This window comes from Oryzias latipes, chromosome 18, assembly GCF_053564925.1.
Source record: "Oryzias latipes strain Hd-rR chromosome 18, Olatipes_Hd-rR_3.1".
NCBI lineage: Eukaryota > Metazoa > Chordata > Actinopteri > Beloniformes > Adrianichthyidae > Oryzias > Oryzias latipes.
In genome coordinates, this window is record NC_136254.1 from 27,029,154 (window position 1) to 27,046,338 (window position 17,185).

General features: G+C 38.7%; 1 protein-coding gene across 5 annotated transcripts in view; it reads left to right on the top strand.

Moving 5' to 3' along the window:
* The window catches only part of LOC101164844 (phospholipid-transporting ATPase ABCA1), a 238,054-nt gene that overhangs the window by 176,353 nt on the left and 44,516 nt on the right, over window positions 1-17,185 (top strand). For all 5 annotated transcript variants that reach the window (XM_078936178.1, XM_078936179.1, XM_023965796.2 and 2 more), the window contains exons 38-41: window positions 1,946-2,069; window positions 9,601-9,730; window positions 11,465-11,585; window positions 16,852-16,914. In XM_078936178.1, the coding sequence (XP_078792304.1) occupies window positions 1,946-2,069; window positions 9,601-9,730; window positions 11,465-11,585; window positions 16,852-16,914 (438 nt within the window). The remainder of the gene's footprint in view (window positions 1-1,945; window positions 2,070-9,600; window positions 9,731-11,464; window positions 11,586-16,851; window positions 16,915-17,185) is intronic.

The window sequence follows — 17,185 nt, forward strand, 5'->3', positions numbered from 1 at the left end:
ATCCTTCACACCCTCAGCTGTGATCCTGAACTCCACTGGAAACCTTCCATAAGGAGAGGATATTATGTTAGAGAGGCTCCTTCCCATTGACCTAGATGTTCGTACATGTGACGCATAGCAGAGGGTGGGGGGGGGGGGGGGGTAGGGGGTTGAAGATTGATCATGTGGGATCAGGTTACCACTGTTTTTAAAACAGGTAATAAATGTGTGTCATAAAACACTGTGGTTAAATTTACCTGATCTAAATTTTGTCCTCAATTTCCTCTTTTTTTGAGTGTCTGCAAGTATTTAGTCATTTATTTTGGGTTTTTAAATTACAGAGGATGTCAGGCTTTCCTAACTACCTATGGTGAACAAAGTCACGAAAAAGTCATTTCTTTTCGCCCTACTAACTCGCGTCTATGAGTCGATTCTGGGGGCGTTGTGGCCGAAATCTGGAAATCCCCTATTAAGCTTCAAATATAACTGCAACTAGCTGTACGTTGGTCTCCTGAGAGCAGAGTTAAACTCCATCCATCCATCCATCCATCCATCCATCCATCCATCCATCCATCCATCCATCCATCCAGCCTGCCGTATCTCTTGGGGGCTGCTGTACCTGGAAGGATGGATGGATGGATGGATGGATGGATGGATGGATGGATGGATGGATGGATTAGAGAGAGAGAGAGAGAGGGATGGATGGATGGATGGATGGATTAGAGAGAGAGAGAAAGAGGGATGGATGGATGGATGGATTAGAGAGAGAGAGAGAGAGAGGGATGGATGGATGGATGGATGGATGGATTAGAGAGAGAGAGAAAGAGGGATGGATGGATGGATGGATTAGAGAGAGAGAGAGAGAGAGGGATGGATGGATGGATGGATTAAAGAGAGAGATACGGCAGGCTGGCTGGATGGATGGATGGATGGATTAGAGAGAGAGGGATGGATGGATGGATGGATGGATAGATAGCAACATGTACAGCATGCCTTTGGGTTACGTAATAAATAAATAAATCATTCATCCATTTACTTGAAAATGATAAATAAAAAGTGCATCATTTTGTCATTAATGAATCAGTTACAATTATAAACGACTGTGATTACACAATATATATATATATATATATATAAATAATGTGCAAAAAATTTTTTAAACATCCAACATTGCAGCTGCAACTGCAACTTAAATTTTAACATTTTTCAGCAACGTTTGAAATATTAATTGGGGTCCTCTTTTGTCCTCTTCTTTGGGTTTATTTTTTTATTTTTATTTTTTGGGATCTTTGAAAACCTCGCTGCATTGAAGCCTTATACTCAATGCATGCATTTGGTTCAGAACAACACGCTAAAGCCTTGTTTTAGATTCTTTCCCGCATATTTTTCCCTCATTTGCTCAGGCAGTTTTTGCTCATTTGTCATTATTATATTGGTTTTTCCTAGACTGGCAACTAATTGCATCGCGATAAAAGCACCAACAAAAAGGCCGCCATAGTTCTTTTGGAGAACTTTTGTGTTTATGTGTGCAAGTTTAAAAAAAAAATAGGCAGATACAAACTGCCTTTATCTGAAATCTCTGGGCGCTCCTCCGTTATAAAGATGAGCATCTGTTTTCCCCAACATCAGCTCATTTATTTGTGTTTTTGCACACGCTCTCGCTGCATCCTCACCGATCACACAGTACGGGCCTCACGCTTCCCGGAATCCGGCACCGGGACGGGTCCATTCATCCTCTGCTCCCCGAGCTGAGCATTTGGAGCTCCGCACCAAAACATTGCTCAGCGTGCAAATGAAGCGCAAGATGTTTGGTAATTACCCGCACGGTCTTTCAGAGCGTCTCCTCCTCCCGCTTTCAGCCCCGCTGCTTCGAGAAGGATATTCTTTATTTCACTCGGGTAGAATCCCTTTATTTTTTGGACTGATCCTAAACTCTTTCCTGTTTTCTTTCTCGTTTTTTCAACAGAGCATCACCAAAATCAACAACATCGTCAAGCAGGTGCTGCTGATTTTCCCTCATTTCTGTCTGGGCAGGGGACTCATGGACATGGCGAGAAATCAGGCCATGGCGAACGTTTTTAGCAACTTTGGTAAGTGACCTCACACTTCACTTGACGCAGGAAGGAAACGACAGCTTGATCCTCAGTCACATGCCCCCGTATGGGAGGTTCACGTCAATGGGGGCTACTGGTTTTTGGGTCATCCTGGCCCGTAACGGGTCGTGGACAGGAGCGGCAACATCTTCAGGGGAGCGAATGATTTTTTAAGGATGAAAAAAGATGCACCACACTCCAGTTGAAGGACAGTGCGAGTACTGGCTCCTTGCTTAGCTCGTATTCACTTACCTCATCTCATAGAGTTGTGTACGATCCTTCAGGCCACCTACCCCATACAGGTTTGCCCATTTTCTGTCCGCAGACACCCCGTATCCACCTGTAAGGGCAGCGTACGACAGCATCACCCGTTCCATGTAACTTCGTGTAACTCACGTTATCTTTCTGCTACATACACACCAGGCATGTTGCGTGTTAAGAATGCGATGAACACGGGTAAATGAACGTGCTTTTAGTATACGGTGCTCCTACTGGATTGTTGCTACACAATACTAGCGCGTATACTCATAGTTGGAAGAGGCTTAGTGTGAAATGTTGAAGTGGTGGATCTCGCCAATCTTGCTCTAGGCTTTTCTTTAACACCTATTAATATAAATGAAAGAATTGGTGTCACTTGGTACTAACCACAATTATCAATTTGTCCTCGGTTGGCACTTCCATTAATTGAAAAGGTCGCTACCCATACTTCACTACCAGATCTGAGTCCCTGATCAGTCAAAGTTCAACTGGTTTAACTTTCAACGTGCGTTCAATGGCCGCGCATTTAATAAGCCTAGCCCGAAAATGGACTTAAAAATGTGCGTAGCGACGTGCGAATGTGAGATTTTTAAACGCAGAAGCCTGAAATGTGCATTTACGCTCATCTACGCAGACTTTACATTGGAAGTGGTTACTTGAGCGCGCATTGCCAAGACCAATGTAAACTTAGCATTCCAAACACTGCACGATACACTTACCACATGCACGACAATGGTACGTTCCATTTTCATGACCCCCCCCTTGAGGTGGCCACATGAGCCTTGAGAGAACTGCAAGTCACACCTGCGCTCACCTTAAGATGTAGCCGCTCCTCTCTACGACCCTCTACAAACCAAAAACCCACAAGACGCCTGTAGGTCAACCCTCACATGGGTGCATGTGACTAAGGCCTTACTTGCGGAGCCCAGTCTGTTACCATGCTGTTGTCAACTACTTTAAAGTTACATTAAAATCCCAACTACCTACCTTTATCAGTCCAATCCTCTGGTAATCAAAAGAATGACTTTTGCACAAGTAACCCTTGTGCTATCTTAGGCACTTTACCATTGGGAGTGGGGTCATCTAGACCCACTAGACAGTGCTCTGAACCTTTTCTCTTCAATGATTTGTGATCTTCACTGGTGTCCATGGATTACATGAAATCTTTCCACCTTTATCCACCTTTGTCATGGTAGGGAGAACACGTCAATGTAAGGGGGGGGGTCATAGGATAGCACAAGGGTTAAACCATATTTAATGTCAATTCTTTTGACAATAAAACATTGAGGATGTGAAGAGTATCTGTTTTTGTCTTTGGTTCAAACCTCTATTGTGTTCTCATGCTTTTGATGCGTTTCAAACAAGAATTTTCTTTTTTTGTTGTTGCATATTCATCAATTAGTGACTTCTTAGTTATCAGTCCTGCCCGTCTGCTGACGTGACAACTTTTGGCTAAAGTTAACCAATTAGATAGGGTTCTCATTTATTTAGCTCATGTTCCAACAGGATTTTTGTTCTTCGCAGCATCAGGACTTGAAAGATTTGATTTAGAAGAGACTTTTTCCACATTTCCAACAAGCTTTTTTCAGTACAAACTGCTGGCCTTCCATGAATGTTTTACAGGACTTTTGTTCCAGCGCCAAGTCCCCAGCCAGCATCAAACCCAGAGAAATCATTAAAAATTCATTTCCGACTCCTCTAGTGATTCTTTTATGACGGTTTATAAGCAAAAGGGAGCTAAAATCACAACATAAAAAACTTTTAGTTATATTTGGAAAAACGTGGACACTTGAACTTCAGGCACATTTGGGTTTTTCTTTTCTCAGAGGGTGCAGTGACTCTACCCCTCCCACATCCCAAAGCACCACAGCAGCGATCTGAGGCAGGCAAATATTTTGTCTGGAAATATTACATTTCACTTATTCTTGAGCTGATTTCAACAGTAGCACTCATTTGAATTAAAGGAATGCACTTTTGCATTTTATATGCATTTTTAGGGCATTTTACCAAAAAAATGTTGACCTTAATGTTTAAATATGATTTTTAAAGTATATTTTTTAAGTCAAACATAATTTCTACCAACAAGATTTCAAATGTATTGATCAAACACCCTAATTTTCCTTAGAAGTCACAATTTGTTTCTTTTTTTTGTTAAAACACAAAAGTTTCTGTATGTTTTCATTGTCAAAGTTTTAAGAGTACAAGTTTCACCTTTTGTCACTTTAAAACAGTAAATTATGTTTCAAAAATTGGGAGAATACAATAATATTTAATCAAATTTGTTAAATCAAATCTGACTAAAATCTGAAGAATGTATCTGTCAGAAACTGCTGCAAATTCTAAAATCAAAAATACTTTGAATGATGCTTTTAGTTACTGTTATCTGGAGAGTACCAAACTGAAGGAGTGACAGCATGAAGGCAAGGAGACACAGCTGGTTTCCCCTGAAGCCATACCCGAGGCGAGTATGAGGGAAAAATATCTGTTAATAGGAGGAAACCCAGGATTCATTTTCTCATCTGCACCAGGGGGAAAAAGAAAGACAAACAGAAAAATGTGGCAGAACAACAGGAAATAGAAAATTTCCGATCAAATATCGTTTCCTTAAAGCGGTGTCACACAGCCACAACTTCCTTTTGTGCATTTTCCATGTATGACATTTTAGTCTACTGCGTTTCTCAATCGTCAGTGTGCGCTGATGTCCGTCGAGGGTTTCAGCCGACAGGTCTTTCCGTGAATTCAGTTTTGACCTGATCAAATTTACGTAGTTTATGCGTATGTAACATCATTTATGCACAATTATTACGTAAATCTTACTGTCAAGGTTATTTCTGAAATCACAAAACGGTAGTAAAAACCAGACACAAGAGCCCAGTACGATTTCTCAGGTGGAGAACCGAAACAGACGACACAGCTGTCGCCAACAGTTCTGCTGGATGTTTGTCCGGCCTCTTATTTTATTTAGAACTGGTTACGGAATGAAATCTAACAGATGCAAGGTTGGTTGTTAACAATCCCCTCATTTCAAACTTTTTGCTGCAGACAGGGGGTCTTGGTTCACAGTTCCGGCTTATCAGTTGGTATCTCAAACTCCCTCGGTCTTTCCCAGACACTTCTTCCTCCATCCAGATGGCATGAGTAGAATGTGAAGAAGAAAAAGAAATTCCCAGCACGGCTGCCTTCAGTGCATATTGGTCAACAGAGTTCAAAAGCAGCAGTTAGAACGATGATAAAGAAAATAAAGTGTATACATCCAACACTTAGGCAATGGTGCGGGATTTTGGGAAATGCATTTGCAAAATTTGTGTCTTTTCACGCATTTATTACGGATGTCTAATTTTACATCATATATGCGGCAGCACACGCCATGTTAAATTTACATAACTGACATACAAATCAATAATGAATGTTGGATTTTATGTGCATTTACCTGTTCGTTGAGTGGTTTGTTTGGACTTTTGTGCTGTTGTTGTTGTTTTTTTTTTTACTTCCATGGTTTTAACGTGGTTCATTCGTGATACAATGTGAAAACTTCACATAAAGACCACAACTTTTTCTCACTTGTTCCACATAGATTATTTTATGACCAATTTACATCCATGTAATATGCACAAGTTAAACATAGTGGCTGTGTGACATGACCTTAACTCTTCGGGGATCGTTGGTAAAGAACTGGGGAAATAGTGTACAAAAATAAAGTTTGTAGGTTTTGAATAGCGTTAGCTAGAGAACACTTTCCCCCCCAATATTACTCAAATTTACTTCATGAATCCTTGGCTCTAGCTGAACAAAACCTTTAAAAATGTGAGCATGTTAGGAATATGGGCGTGGTTAGCAAAAAACCTCTGTTGCCAAGGAAATCCTAAAATCTACATTGGCTGATTCTAAAAATGATAAAGACTTGTTCGTTGTGCACCAAAAAAATCTAAAGGTTGCTATGGAGAATAAACCAACAAAAAGCTACCGTTTTTAAAAAAAGGGCTGCTTTTTTTTGTCTTTTTTTAAATGAATGTGTCTTGTATAGCTCTGATTGGCAGGGGCAAAAAATTAGAGTGAGGGGTATGTGGCAGCTGCTCAGCCAGTGAGGGCGGGTCCATACTGTTGTATGAAAGTGTTTTATAAATAAAGTTTTATTTAATTTGACATGCAGGAAAGAGTCCAACCAAGAAAAGTTATTTGTGGGATTAACCCTAGAACACTTTTGCTGTAAAAACTTACACCATCACTTTTACCCGATGTAATATACCCAACTAAAAGTACTTGTCATAAAATAGGATCAGAACATGACAACAGATGATAAATTAAAGTGGTTTTCTTTTATTTTGTGTGGGAGGTGTAACAAAACGAAAGAGAACAACATAAGAAGTTTCTAAAAACCTGCTTAAAAATGACTGAAAATTAGAAATTTGAGGACAAAATATTCCCTAAAAAATACTGAAATGATGCTAGTAACTGGGTCTTTGGTCCACCCATTCCTGGGACATGTGAGACTTCCCTGGTAAAGGCTAAGACTTCTTGACACGTAACATATTGAAATTCATGTAAATAGTTTTGTTCCGGTGAAAATCACCCGGCGATAGTGCTCTAGGGTTAAAACAGAAAAAAAACATAGAAAAATATCAGCAGAAAAATCTTCACATGTTGGCCAATTTCTGTTTATGTTACCAACCAGCTTTCCCCTGTAATTGAATAAACAAGAAAGACATCATTTCGTAATTTGCATTTGTAATTTTGTGGACTACATCTGTCCTGGATTGGGGTGTTTATTTTTTTCTTCCTTTTTTCTTTGCTGCTACTATCTTCTTGTGCCACTTATTCAGAGAGTTATGTGTGGTGTAATGCATGTCATTTGTCACGGTTTGCAAAAAATATATTTGCAGCGAAGAAAACACAATGTGGACCACATCATAAAAAGAAAATAAGAAAAAGAAAAAAAACTCTTTGTTGCCGTACCAGCAGCCGAAGAAATTAACTCTGCAGTAGCTCTACAAAACCCCCGACATTCCCAAAGAAACACTGATATTATGTTATTCAAAATGCTAGTTCTTCAGGCGGAAAAATATTTGACCAGCAGCACGGCTCAATGGAAGCTCTTCTAGCCACGTGAGGGAAATTTAAAAAAATAAAAAATAAAAAAAAGGGGTGAGAAGAGCGGAACGTGTGTGCGGAGGTGGAGCCGGGGGTTGAGGAGGCCATCAAGAGGCGAAGAGGAACATGAAAGTGGAAGGAGGGGGGGGGGTCTTATCTGCCGAGAGATGGGGAAGGAAATAGCGGTTTGAGGAATCATTTGCGGCGGTGCTGGAGAGCAGGGAGAGAAAAGCAATCACGACTTAAAAGAGGTAGTGTGGAGAGGGGGCTATTTACCAGAGAATGAGACTGAGAGCGTTCTTTTTTTTATTTATTTTTTTCTTCAGTTGCCCTCCCTCCGCCCCCGAGGCCGGCACAGGCTAAGGAGGGGAAAAGAGAGACATCGGAAATTGTTGGCGTGGGCTTTTCACTGGCTCACATGGAAGTCGTTTAGACGAAAAATACTTAATGACATGTGAACCATGCAAGTCCCTCACATTTTTGTACCGCTAACAAAAAAAAAAGTGTTGTCTTTCTTCTGAATTTATGTCTTTATTAAAGTAAACAATTCCTAACCTTATATGTTTGATTTGGAAGTCAAACAGAAGTCCAGTTGACATCGGTGATGGCGTCGGCGACACGCAATACCAATAATAACTCTGACCATTTACGTAATTCCAACAAATTTAGAAGAAAAGCAGCTTTGCACCGAAAACCTGTGACTATACGTGAGAACTGGACTTGGTGAACCCCCTTCCTCCTCATTTTCTAAACAGGAAGTACCCGCTGGGTCCAAGATAGACCTCTATTGTCATTATATTTGTCAAAATATCTATTCTTACTCTGCTACTTTTTTTCTTAACTTGTTCTTGCTAATCCTATTTTTTTTCTTTTTTTACAAGTCATTCAAGTTATAAATTGACCAATCAGATGTCTTAATAAAAGTAGGTGGTCTCACATAGAACACTCGAAACATTTCCAGTAGTCTGCTTTCAATTGGTAGAGGTGTTGATGTCCAACAAGGTCACTCTTTATTGGCAAAAGTGGTTGCCATAAAAACATCAACTCAGATCAACTCAGGCCGGCCAATCACTGCTTACTGAAAGGTCTGGCTCCAACATGGCAGCGCCCGTCTCGCAAAAAAAAAACAACCGAATTCATTACTTCACCAGGAATAAGACATTTTCTATGGGTGACGTCACACACACTCCAGTCCAGTTCTCATGTACAGTAAATTGTTTAAAACGGAGATTACCATGAATTTCACATTTCTTTGCTTAGTTTGGTCAAATATGCAATTTTTTTTGATTTAAAGAACAAAATATATGTTTTATCAAATATATATATATATATATATATATATAAAGTGTATATATATATAAATGTATAGGCTTGTGTATGAGTATCTGCTAATCCTGTCCCACTGAAAATGTAGAATTTCAATGTTACCAGTAACTTCTGAAGACATATGAGAAAGACAGAACAAAATTGCCCCATAACGAAAAATCAGTGGAAATCAATATTTGAATGCTTAGTTCAATGCTTGATTGCAAGTATTGAAATAAGGCATCAAAAACAGATTCAAAAATGCAGAAATCATGGTAGTATCTGATGAGGCCCATGCAGAAAAAGAGGCTCCAGGGTTAGTTGAGTTGTTCAGACTGAAGGCCGAGGATGATGAATTCAATGGATTTAGAGATTTGGAGTGATATTGAGAGTTGTGCTTATGCTTCATGTGGCTTTCTAAGCATCCATACTGTAGTGTTTCTTTCCCACACTCAGAGAATGTAATCCAGTTTGCGCTGACACTCATACACTATGCAACAGAACTGCGCTAAGAATCTTAATTCAGCAAAGCCCAGGCCAAGCCCCGCCCATTTGCGCCATTAGGACATACCAGAACTTTGACAATCGTCTGACATAGAACACTTCGTAAAACCGTAACCCCAACAGCTAAACTTAGTCTTCATCGAATCACACACCTATTGTTCTTGTTATTATTAATTTCTTATTGAGATGAAATGTCTATTCCTGGTCCTGCATTTTGTTGAATACATTTCCTTAAAAGTGTGACTTTTGTATGTTTTTCCTACTAGATCAGGTGTTGATGGTGAAGTTAGACCTTGTACTGAGACTGTATGTTCTGATCTGCGTGTCAACTCTGAGCCGTTTCTTTAACTGAAATATGCTTTTATTTTTTTAGGTGAAGATCGTTTTGAAGACCCTTTGAGCTGGAACATGGTGGGAAAAAACCTGATTGCCATGTCCATTCAAGGAGCTGTCATGTTCGCATTTACCCTCCTAATCCAGTACAAGTTCTTCTACAAACCGAGGTAAGCCGTGATTTTGGTTTTTCCTCTTTGCTTCTATGAATTATTTGATTTAGGCAAGAAGAAGGTGCGCCACTTCCTGACGTTTAATCTAAAGGCTAGCCACCATTTTTCATAGCTTTGACTGACAAAACTAATGGGAAGTGGTGCAAAGTAATGGGTCCAAAGCGCTTTACCATCCATGGAGACACATTCACACACTTATGGCAATAGAGCTAACATTTAAGGCACTAGCTAGACCTTTTTTTGCCCCAGGACTCTGAAATATGAGCAAACAGATTAGGAACCAAACCTGCGGCTTTCCAGTCTACCTCTGCATCAAAGCTGCCCCCAACGTAGCTGCTTCCTAAATGTCGTGTCGCACAGCCACTACATACATTTTCCACATTTTCTACATATGAAATTTGGGTCTTTTGTGATACATGCGTGGGATACGTATTTTATAAGTGTGTCTTGCGTTCGTTATTATTCAGAGTGTGCGGATGTCCGACTAGGGTTGCGGCCAACGTAAATTCAGTTTTGAACTGTTCAAAATTATTTGTATGAGAAACCAATGGAATGACTTTTATTGCGTAATTGGTTGAAGAGTAATCGATTTTTATATAGCAACATCGGCGTTGTTAAAGGGTTAAAGTCCCATTCCAATCATCCTTTAAACTATTTTGAAAGCATTCCCAGTAGGTTTTTTAGTTAATGATTATGCCATTTTTAGCCAAAATAAAAACAAAAACAAAGCGTTAACTTCCTAGATATAGTTTCTGCAGAGCGGCAGGAGTTCATTTGACATGTTTTTTTCGTCACACATAAGCTCTTTTCAAACTATATTTTTTATCTGCCCTTGATCTACAACAATTTGAGCAACGAAAAACTCAGAGATGCAATTTTAAGCTTAATTTTCTTTATAAATGTCCTCCATCAATAAAAGAACATGTTAAAAACACCAAAAAAACAAGTTTTATCGGAGTGGGTCTTTAAAGTGTGAACAATCTTCATCTTGGTCTTCTTCTGTCAACTCAAACTACGGCGGTTCTGTGTTTTATACTTCTATGCTCTTGCTACTGTCCAGGTTTGAGGTGAAACCAACTCAAATAGAAGCTAAAGAGTTCAATGTAGTAAAAACTGACAACATCGATTGGATAAATGAGAAAAAAAAAGGCTCACGACAGGTACAAGCAAGATGTGACTCAGATCTGACAACCAACAAACCCGGGAGTTAAATTCAGACACAGTAAAGAAACAAGAAGCAGCTGTGATGATGATAGACGGAGAGCAGGTGAGAACAATTAGCAGGAAACTGAGACTAAAGGGACAGAGCTGCAGGCAGAACTTATTAAAACCTAAAATCAGGCTGTACGCAAAAAGCAAACAAGACGTTTACGACGTCTTTACTCCCCCTGCTGCCCAGAACATCTGAGGAAACAGAAAATATCCAGAACACCTCAAGGAAAGCCGTGAAAATTATGTTCACTGTTTCTTAAATTGCCTCAGATTTCACCAGAGGCTTCTGCTTCATTTTCATCACGTATGGTCAAAACTCACAGATTTTCTTCCTTTTTCTTTTTGTTTGTTTTAGTCTAAGATTAAGGTTGCCATGGAAACTAGTGCTTGTAGCTTCTTCTATTTATGAAAATTGCTGAGAACGTCTCACTCAGCTTAAACTTTGACTGAGATAATTCTTCAAGTTAGTTTAGGTTCATTTTTAATGAAGGTCTCTCTCTCTCTCTCTCTCTCTGCCAGGCTCTCTCTGCCAAAGGTCCAATCGGAGGAGAAGGAGGATGTTGATGTTGCCCGGGAACGCCAGCGGGTGCACGAGGGCCGAGCTAACAACGACGTGCTGAGGATCTGTGACCTCACAAAGGTACGGCGCTCTGCGTCTATAGAGCAGGAGATTAGATTGGATTAGTTACTAATTAAATTAATCTACTATAATCTAAAAATGTTTTTTTAATTAAATTAGAGGAAAAAGACGGATGTAGTCTAATCTAGATAATTACTTTTTTATTATACTGCACTGGATTAGTCAAATATAATGTGATATCATCTATATAATCTAAAAAGAAACATAGATGAGATTAGGCTAAAGGGGTTAGATACAACAATTATGATACAATCTAAAAAGGTTTGTTTTAAATTTTCTAATCTCATATAAATATAACATGGAGAATCTAAAACAAGCATCTTTAAATTAAATTTACTTAACATAATTTAATAAAATTCTTTAAATTATATAATTCTAATATATTCAAAAAAAGTGTTTATATTATATGAATCCAATCTAATATAAATGATTTACATCAAATCTTGTTTACATTAGGTTTGTCTAATGCCAAAAACCTTTCTTTGAAACAGATTAGTGCAATCTAAAATAAAAAAGGTAAATAAAAACATTCTTTAGATTGTACTCCTTTAATCCTATCAAAGCTAAGAAAAAAAGGTTAAATTAGATCGGTTAAATCCAATCAAATTAATTTACATAAAACATCCTAAAAAAACTTCTTTGAATCAGATTAGTCCAATCTAACAAAAAACTTCTTTAGATTCTTTTTTTATCTTATCTTATTCTATTTTATGTAAAACATCTTTTAGTTACATAGTGCAATCTAATCATATCAATTTAATGAAAAACTTCTATAGATCAGATTAGTATAATTTTTGATTAAATAAGAAATTATAAAACAGAATTAAAAAAGGCAACATTTTTTCCTCTCTGATCTCCTGACCTCCACATTAAAAAGGAGCAATGTACATTAACAGGACAGCACGGACATAGAGACAGAAAATAAAGACTTAATCTATATACATAAAGTTCATATCGAGAAATATAAACAACACAACTGCATTTCCTGTGTTTTTGCTTTTTAGAGCTTTTTGCAGCCCTCAGGATCAAACATTTTGGATGTTTCCTTATGCAGTCATTGTCTTTAGACGCTTAAACTATTGTTTACATTGTTACCCAGCATTCATTGCTCCATGCTGGATGAATTGGAACGCCAAAAAAGAAAAAAAATGGCAGCAGAAACTGCGCAGGACTGCATTTGAACAGCGACTTCCCAAACCCTTCATAGCAGTGGGGGGGATCTGCAGATGTTCCCCTCCCCTGTGGGCAGGGTGGCAGCAGGAGGTGTCACGGCGGCAACCTGCTCCTGCAACCTTCCAACGCCGCCAGTCGGATGATCTAACAGCTGCGTGTTTCTTCCTTTCGCTCCTCTGAGTCTCGCCATCCTTAATCTTTCACTTATCGCTCACTCACACAGTCGCGCTCCGCACTAATTGTCGAGCCGAGCTCTGCCGGCTAACGCGGATCATTCCGCCCGGTGAGGTTGCTCCAAAAGTTTTCAACCAAACTTTAGATAAAAACTTTCCCCACTGCACAAAGACACAAACTTAGACCGGCCCTCACCGGCTGATTGGCTATCCTGCCCCTCACTCACCCCTCTGGCTAGCAACCGCTGCACGATAAATTCAAAATGGTGGCTTTTCTGTTATTTCATTTCCATAGCAACCATTTCAATTTTTGGTCACCTGGGAGTGACAAATGGGTCTGTGTAATTTTTAAAAGAGTGGGCAAAAGTAAATTTCTGGATTTCCTTGGCGACGTTTTTTTTTTCCTTACTACAGCCGCATTCCAAATATGTTTATATCATTTGTCATAACGTTTCATTCAGCTTGATCCAGGGATTCATGTATACAAATTTTTTTTCCTTTTTCTGGTAAAAAAAAACGGAAAATGTCACTTGTGCGAGCTTGTTGCTGTCAAAAACCGAAAATCTTAATTAGCTTCACATCACAATGGCGCTCAAGGAGTCAGGAGGCAATCGTTTGAAGCAGTTTTAGCTGGTATAAAATGTGATTTTTCTTTCTTTTTTTTTTCTGTTAAATTCAAGATGGCAGTCTCGTCTTAAGTTCAAAGGTCAACAAAACTATGATTAGGTTCATAGACCTAACCTGGTGGTGTGTGTTTGAAATTTCCTAAAAATGGCTAAAATCATTTTCCCAAATTTCCCATATTTTGGGCCACATTTCACACTTTTGTCATCACCCACTGTGATGTCATTTTTTTGTCTTTTTTTGGGGGGGCTGTAAACGATGTCAGAAATTCATTTGGCGACATGAATAAGTGCATGCAAACTTTGGGGAGTTTGTGAGTGAAATTTTTCACTCAAAGAAAGAAGAAATGCAAACACAATCTGGTCCTTGCAGAGCAGGACTGCTGCCCGTTGGCAGGAGGCATCGGGATTCTTCATGCGGTGCCCCCATTGACTCCCACAACAGCTGCGGCCCATCCATTTGGAGAGCAGATAACAAATTGATCAATGAGCGCGCGGCATCGGCGGCCGTGTGCCGCGGGGCTGAAAGCTGTCATAAATCCAGGCGCGCCTCTGGAGCGATTGACAGCTCATCAGTCATGTGTCAGATTCCCGCTCCTCCCATTCTTTTTTGTTTCCTCAAACAGTCCAGTACCTGTGTTGAGGTGTAATCAAAGCAGTCATTAAAATACCAGAGGAAGTATAATTAAAAAAAATAAAATAAAAGGCTCTAATGACTATTTGAGTTTGAACGAACAGGAAACGAGCTCCACCTTCACCCTTCAGGCTAAAAGACCGCAAGCGTTAATGTTTTTGTTTTTTTCTGCCTTGAATTATTTTGTTTTTGCTATTTAATTTCCATTAGAATTAGTCCTGGAAACTGGGACGATGATTTACCCACAAGGGCTTCTTTCGACGTAATGGTGAAATAATAAAGAAACACATTTTTAGGAAAATGTTTTATTTCTTTTACAGCCAACTTTAGTTTTATTTTTACTTTAGTTTTTTTTGTTAATTTAAATGAATAAATTAACAAATAAACAAATAAATGAATAAATGTGATGTGAATATTGGAATCTTCCAAAAAAATAATTAAATAAAGGGGGAGATCGTTCCACAACTTTGACAGTAGTGGTGTTTCGAGGCTGCCTACTTGATCAAAAACAGATAAATTAAAGTTTTAAGTTTGTTGAAAAAAAACTTGTCTGGTCACATAATGTCAGATTTCCAAATTGAATATTTATTAGCTTGGAATAGCTTTTATTTTGTAGGAGTTCTCCAGTAAAGCTGTGGGCCTTCAGTTTTATTGACCTGTATTGGATTTGAGCTTAATCAAGTTAAAAACAGTTAAATCAAAGCTGTTAAATAGTAAAGGTTTTATTTTAATTAGACTTTTCGGTGTCCCGAATACGAAATTTTATATGTTAAATTGGTGTCATAAACATGAGGTGGGGTAACAGGCATTTATTTAACCCTTGTGCTGTCCTAGGCACTTTACCATTGGGAGTTGGGTCATCTAGACCCACTAGACAGTGCTCTGAACCTTTTTTCTTCAATGATTTGTGATCTTCACTGGTGTCCACGGATTACATGAAATCTTTCCACCTTTATCCACCTTTGTCATGGTAGGGAGAACACGTCAATGTAAGGGTGGGGTCATCTAAGATAGCACAAGGGTTAAAAACAAAGAAAAAACTGTCTAAAATGAAAGATAAATTGGATTCAAGACAAGCAAATTCTGTATCCAGTACAGCACATGTGTCAGACTCAAGGCCTGCGGGTCAAATGTGGCCCACCATGTCATTTTCTGTGGCCCGCGAGAGCAGAAAAGTTTTTAATTTCTTAAAATAAAAATTGGTGTGTATTTATTCATAATTAGGGGGAATTGGACTTGAAATCTCAGATTGGGCAACTATAGGTTAGGACTTAAACACTGTAACCTAACCTGTTAAAATCAAATTTTAAAGGATTTCTGCTAGAGTAACAAACAAACATATGTTTTCTATGCAACTGTAATTGTCACTTTAAAAAGTTCTATTAAAAAATAATGAGTTATTTAACATTAGGAGCGGTTACGTTTATTTTTCATTACATTAAGTTACATGCATGCAAGTTATATCTGGCCCTTTCAGGACAACCACTGACTACACTGATGTGGCCCTCGGTGAAAATGAGTTTGACACCCCTGCAGTACAACATATGTGGTGTTGTTTGTAATGTGACACACTCAAAAATATTAACGCCAATATTTTTGGTTATTTCCCCTATTTTAGGAGAAAAAAACGGTTTCGTTATTTTCAAATGCATATTTTCACCTTTTAGTTCATGTGTTTGCTAAGTATTGTATTTAAAGTTACTTTTTTAACAAATATATTTGTAGTTTACAAACTATATGATCAGCTTGTAAACTGAATATTTACTTTAAAAAACGACAAACATTTAGTTTGCGAATTAAATACTGAAATCTGACGTAGATATTTATTTTCTAAACTAAACATATAAGCTTCATAACTAAATATTTGACTGTATAACTTTACAGAAAACACCCCATAATAGTTGTATTTTAAGAAAAACAAAAAAAAGGAAAAGTCATATTTAAAACAGGGATGTCAAACGTAAAACTAAATGTTTTTGTTTTTCAGTGTGCACTACTTTATTTATGAGCATACATTTCATTCTGACAGATGTTTTACACCATAATTAGCCTCTGTTCTCATTCATGACAAGTGGAGGTTTTTAGCAGAATTTGCATCCTTTACTGGGTTTTGTAGGGAATTCTCTCTGATTTTCCTCCTGTTTTTTTTATTTATTTTTTTTAAATTGAGGTTTAGCCCCTAAAAAAAGAAACTACACCCTTAAATAATGATGGACCTTTTAATATGGGATCACAAAAATAATTTTGGTCTATTTTTTTAATCTTTCGCTTTAAAAGGCCATCAACTGAATAAATAAATGGAAACTTAGCAGAAAACGTTCAAACCAGTTAAAAGGGCTCAACGATGAGACTGTTTACCTCATAAACGGCCCGACAGCTCTCACAAAATTTGAATTTTAACGACTTTCTGGGTTCACTAACTGCCCTCCCCCCACTCCCCCCCCCCATCTGGCTCTCTGTAAAAGTGGCAAATTATCCGTTCTTGATCAAATTTGTTTCCTCCACTTACGCCACCTCGCCCCTTCCTCTTTTTTTTTTTTTTTTGCCACCTGCTTCCTTCCTCTCCCCTCCTCCCTGCTGCTTTTTCCCGCTCTCTCCCTCGCCGTCTCCCCGCCTTCTCTCTGGTTGGTGGGTTGATTCATTTTATTGTGTCGTCGCTGCAGGTTTACCCCCGGAAGAGCACCCCGGCTGTGTACCGGCTGTGTGTGGGCGTACCTGCCGCAGAGGTGAGCCAGATGCTGACTTGTTTTTTGTTTTTTTTCCCCCTCTTTCTTTTGTTTTACTCAGAGCTAACAGTCGGCTTTGGAGTTTGTCAGAAATCTTACCAGCGCATAAACACCGCAGATGAACGAGTCGAGAGAAAAAAGGCTTTTTTTCCTTCCCGGGTCGTCTTTTAAACAGCGAAGACAAGACGAGCTAAAACCTTCAACAAATGTCAATGTGTGCTCAAAACCCAAACGCAGCCAAGTGCAGAGACACAGAAGCATGTAAACACAT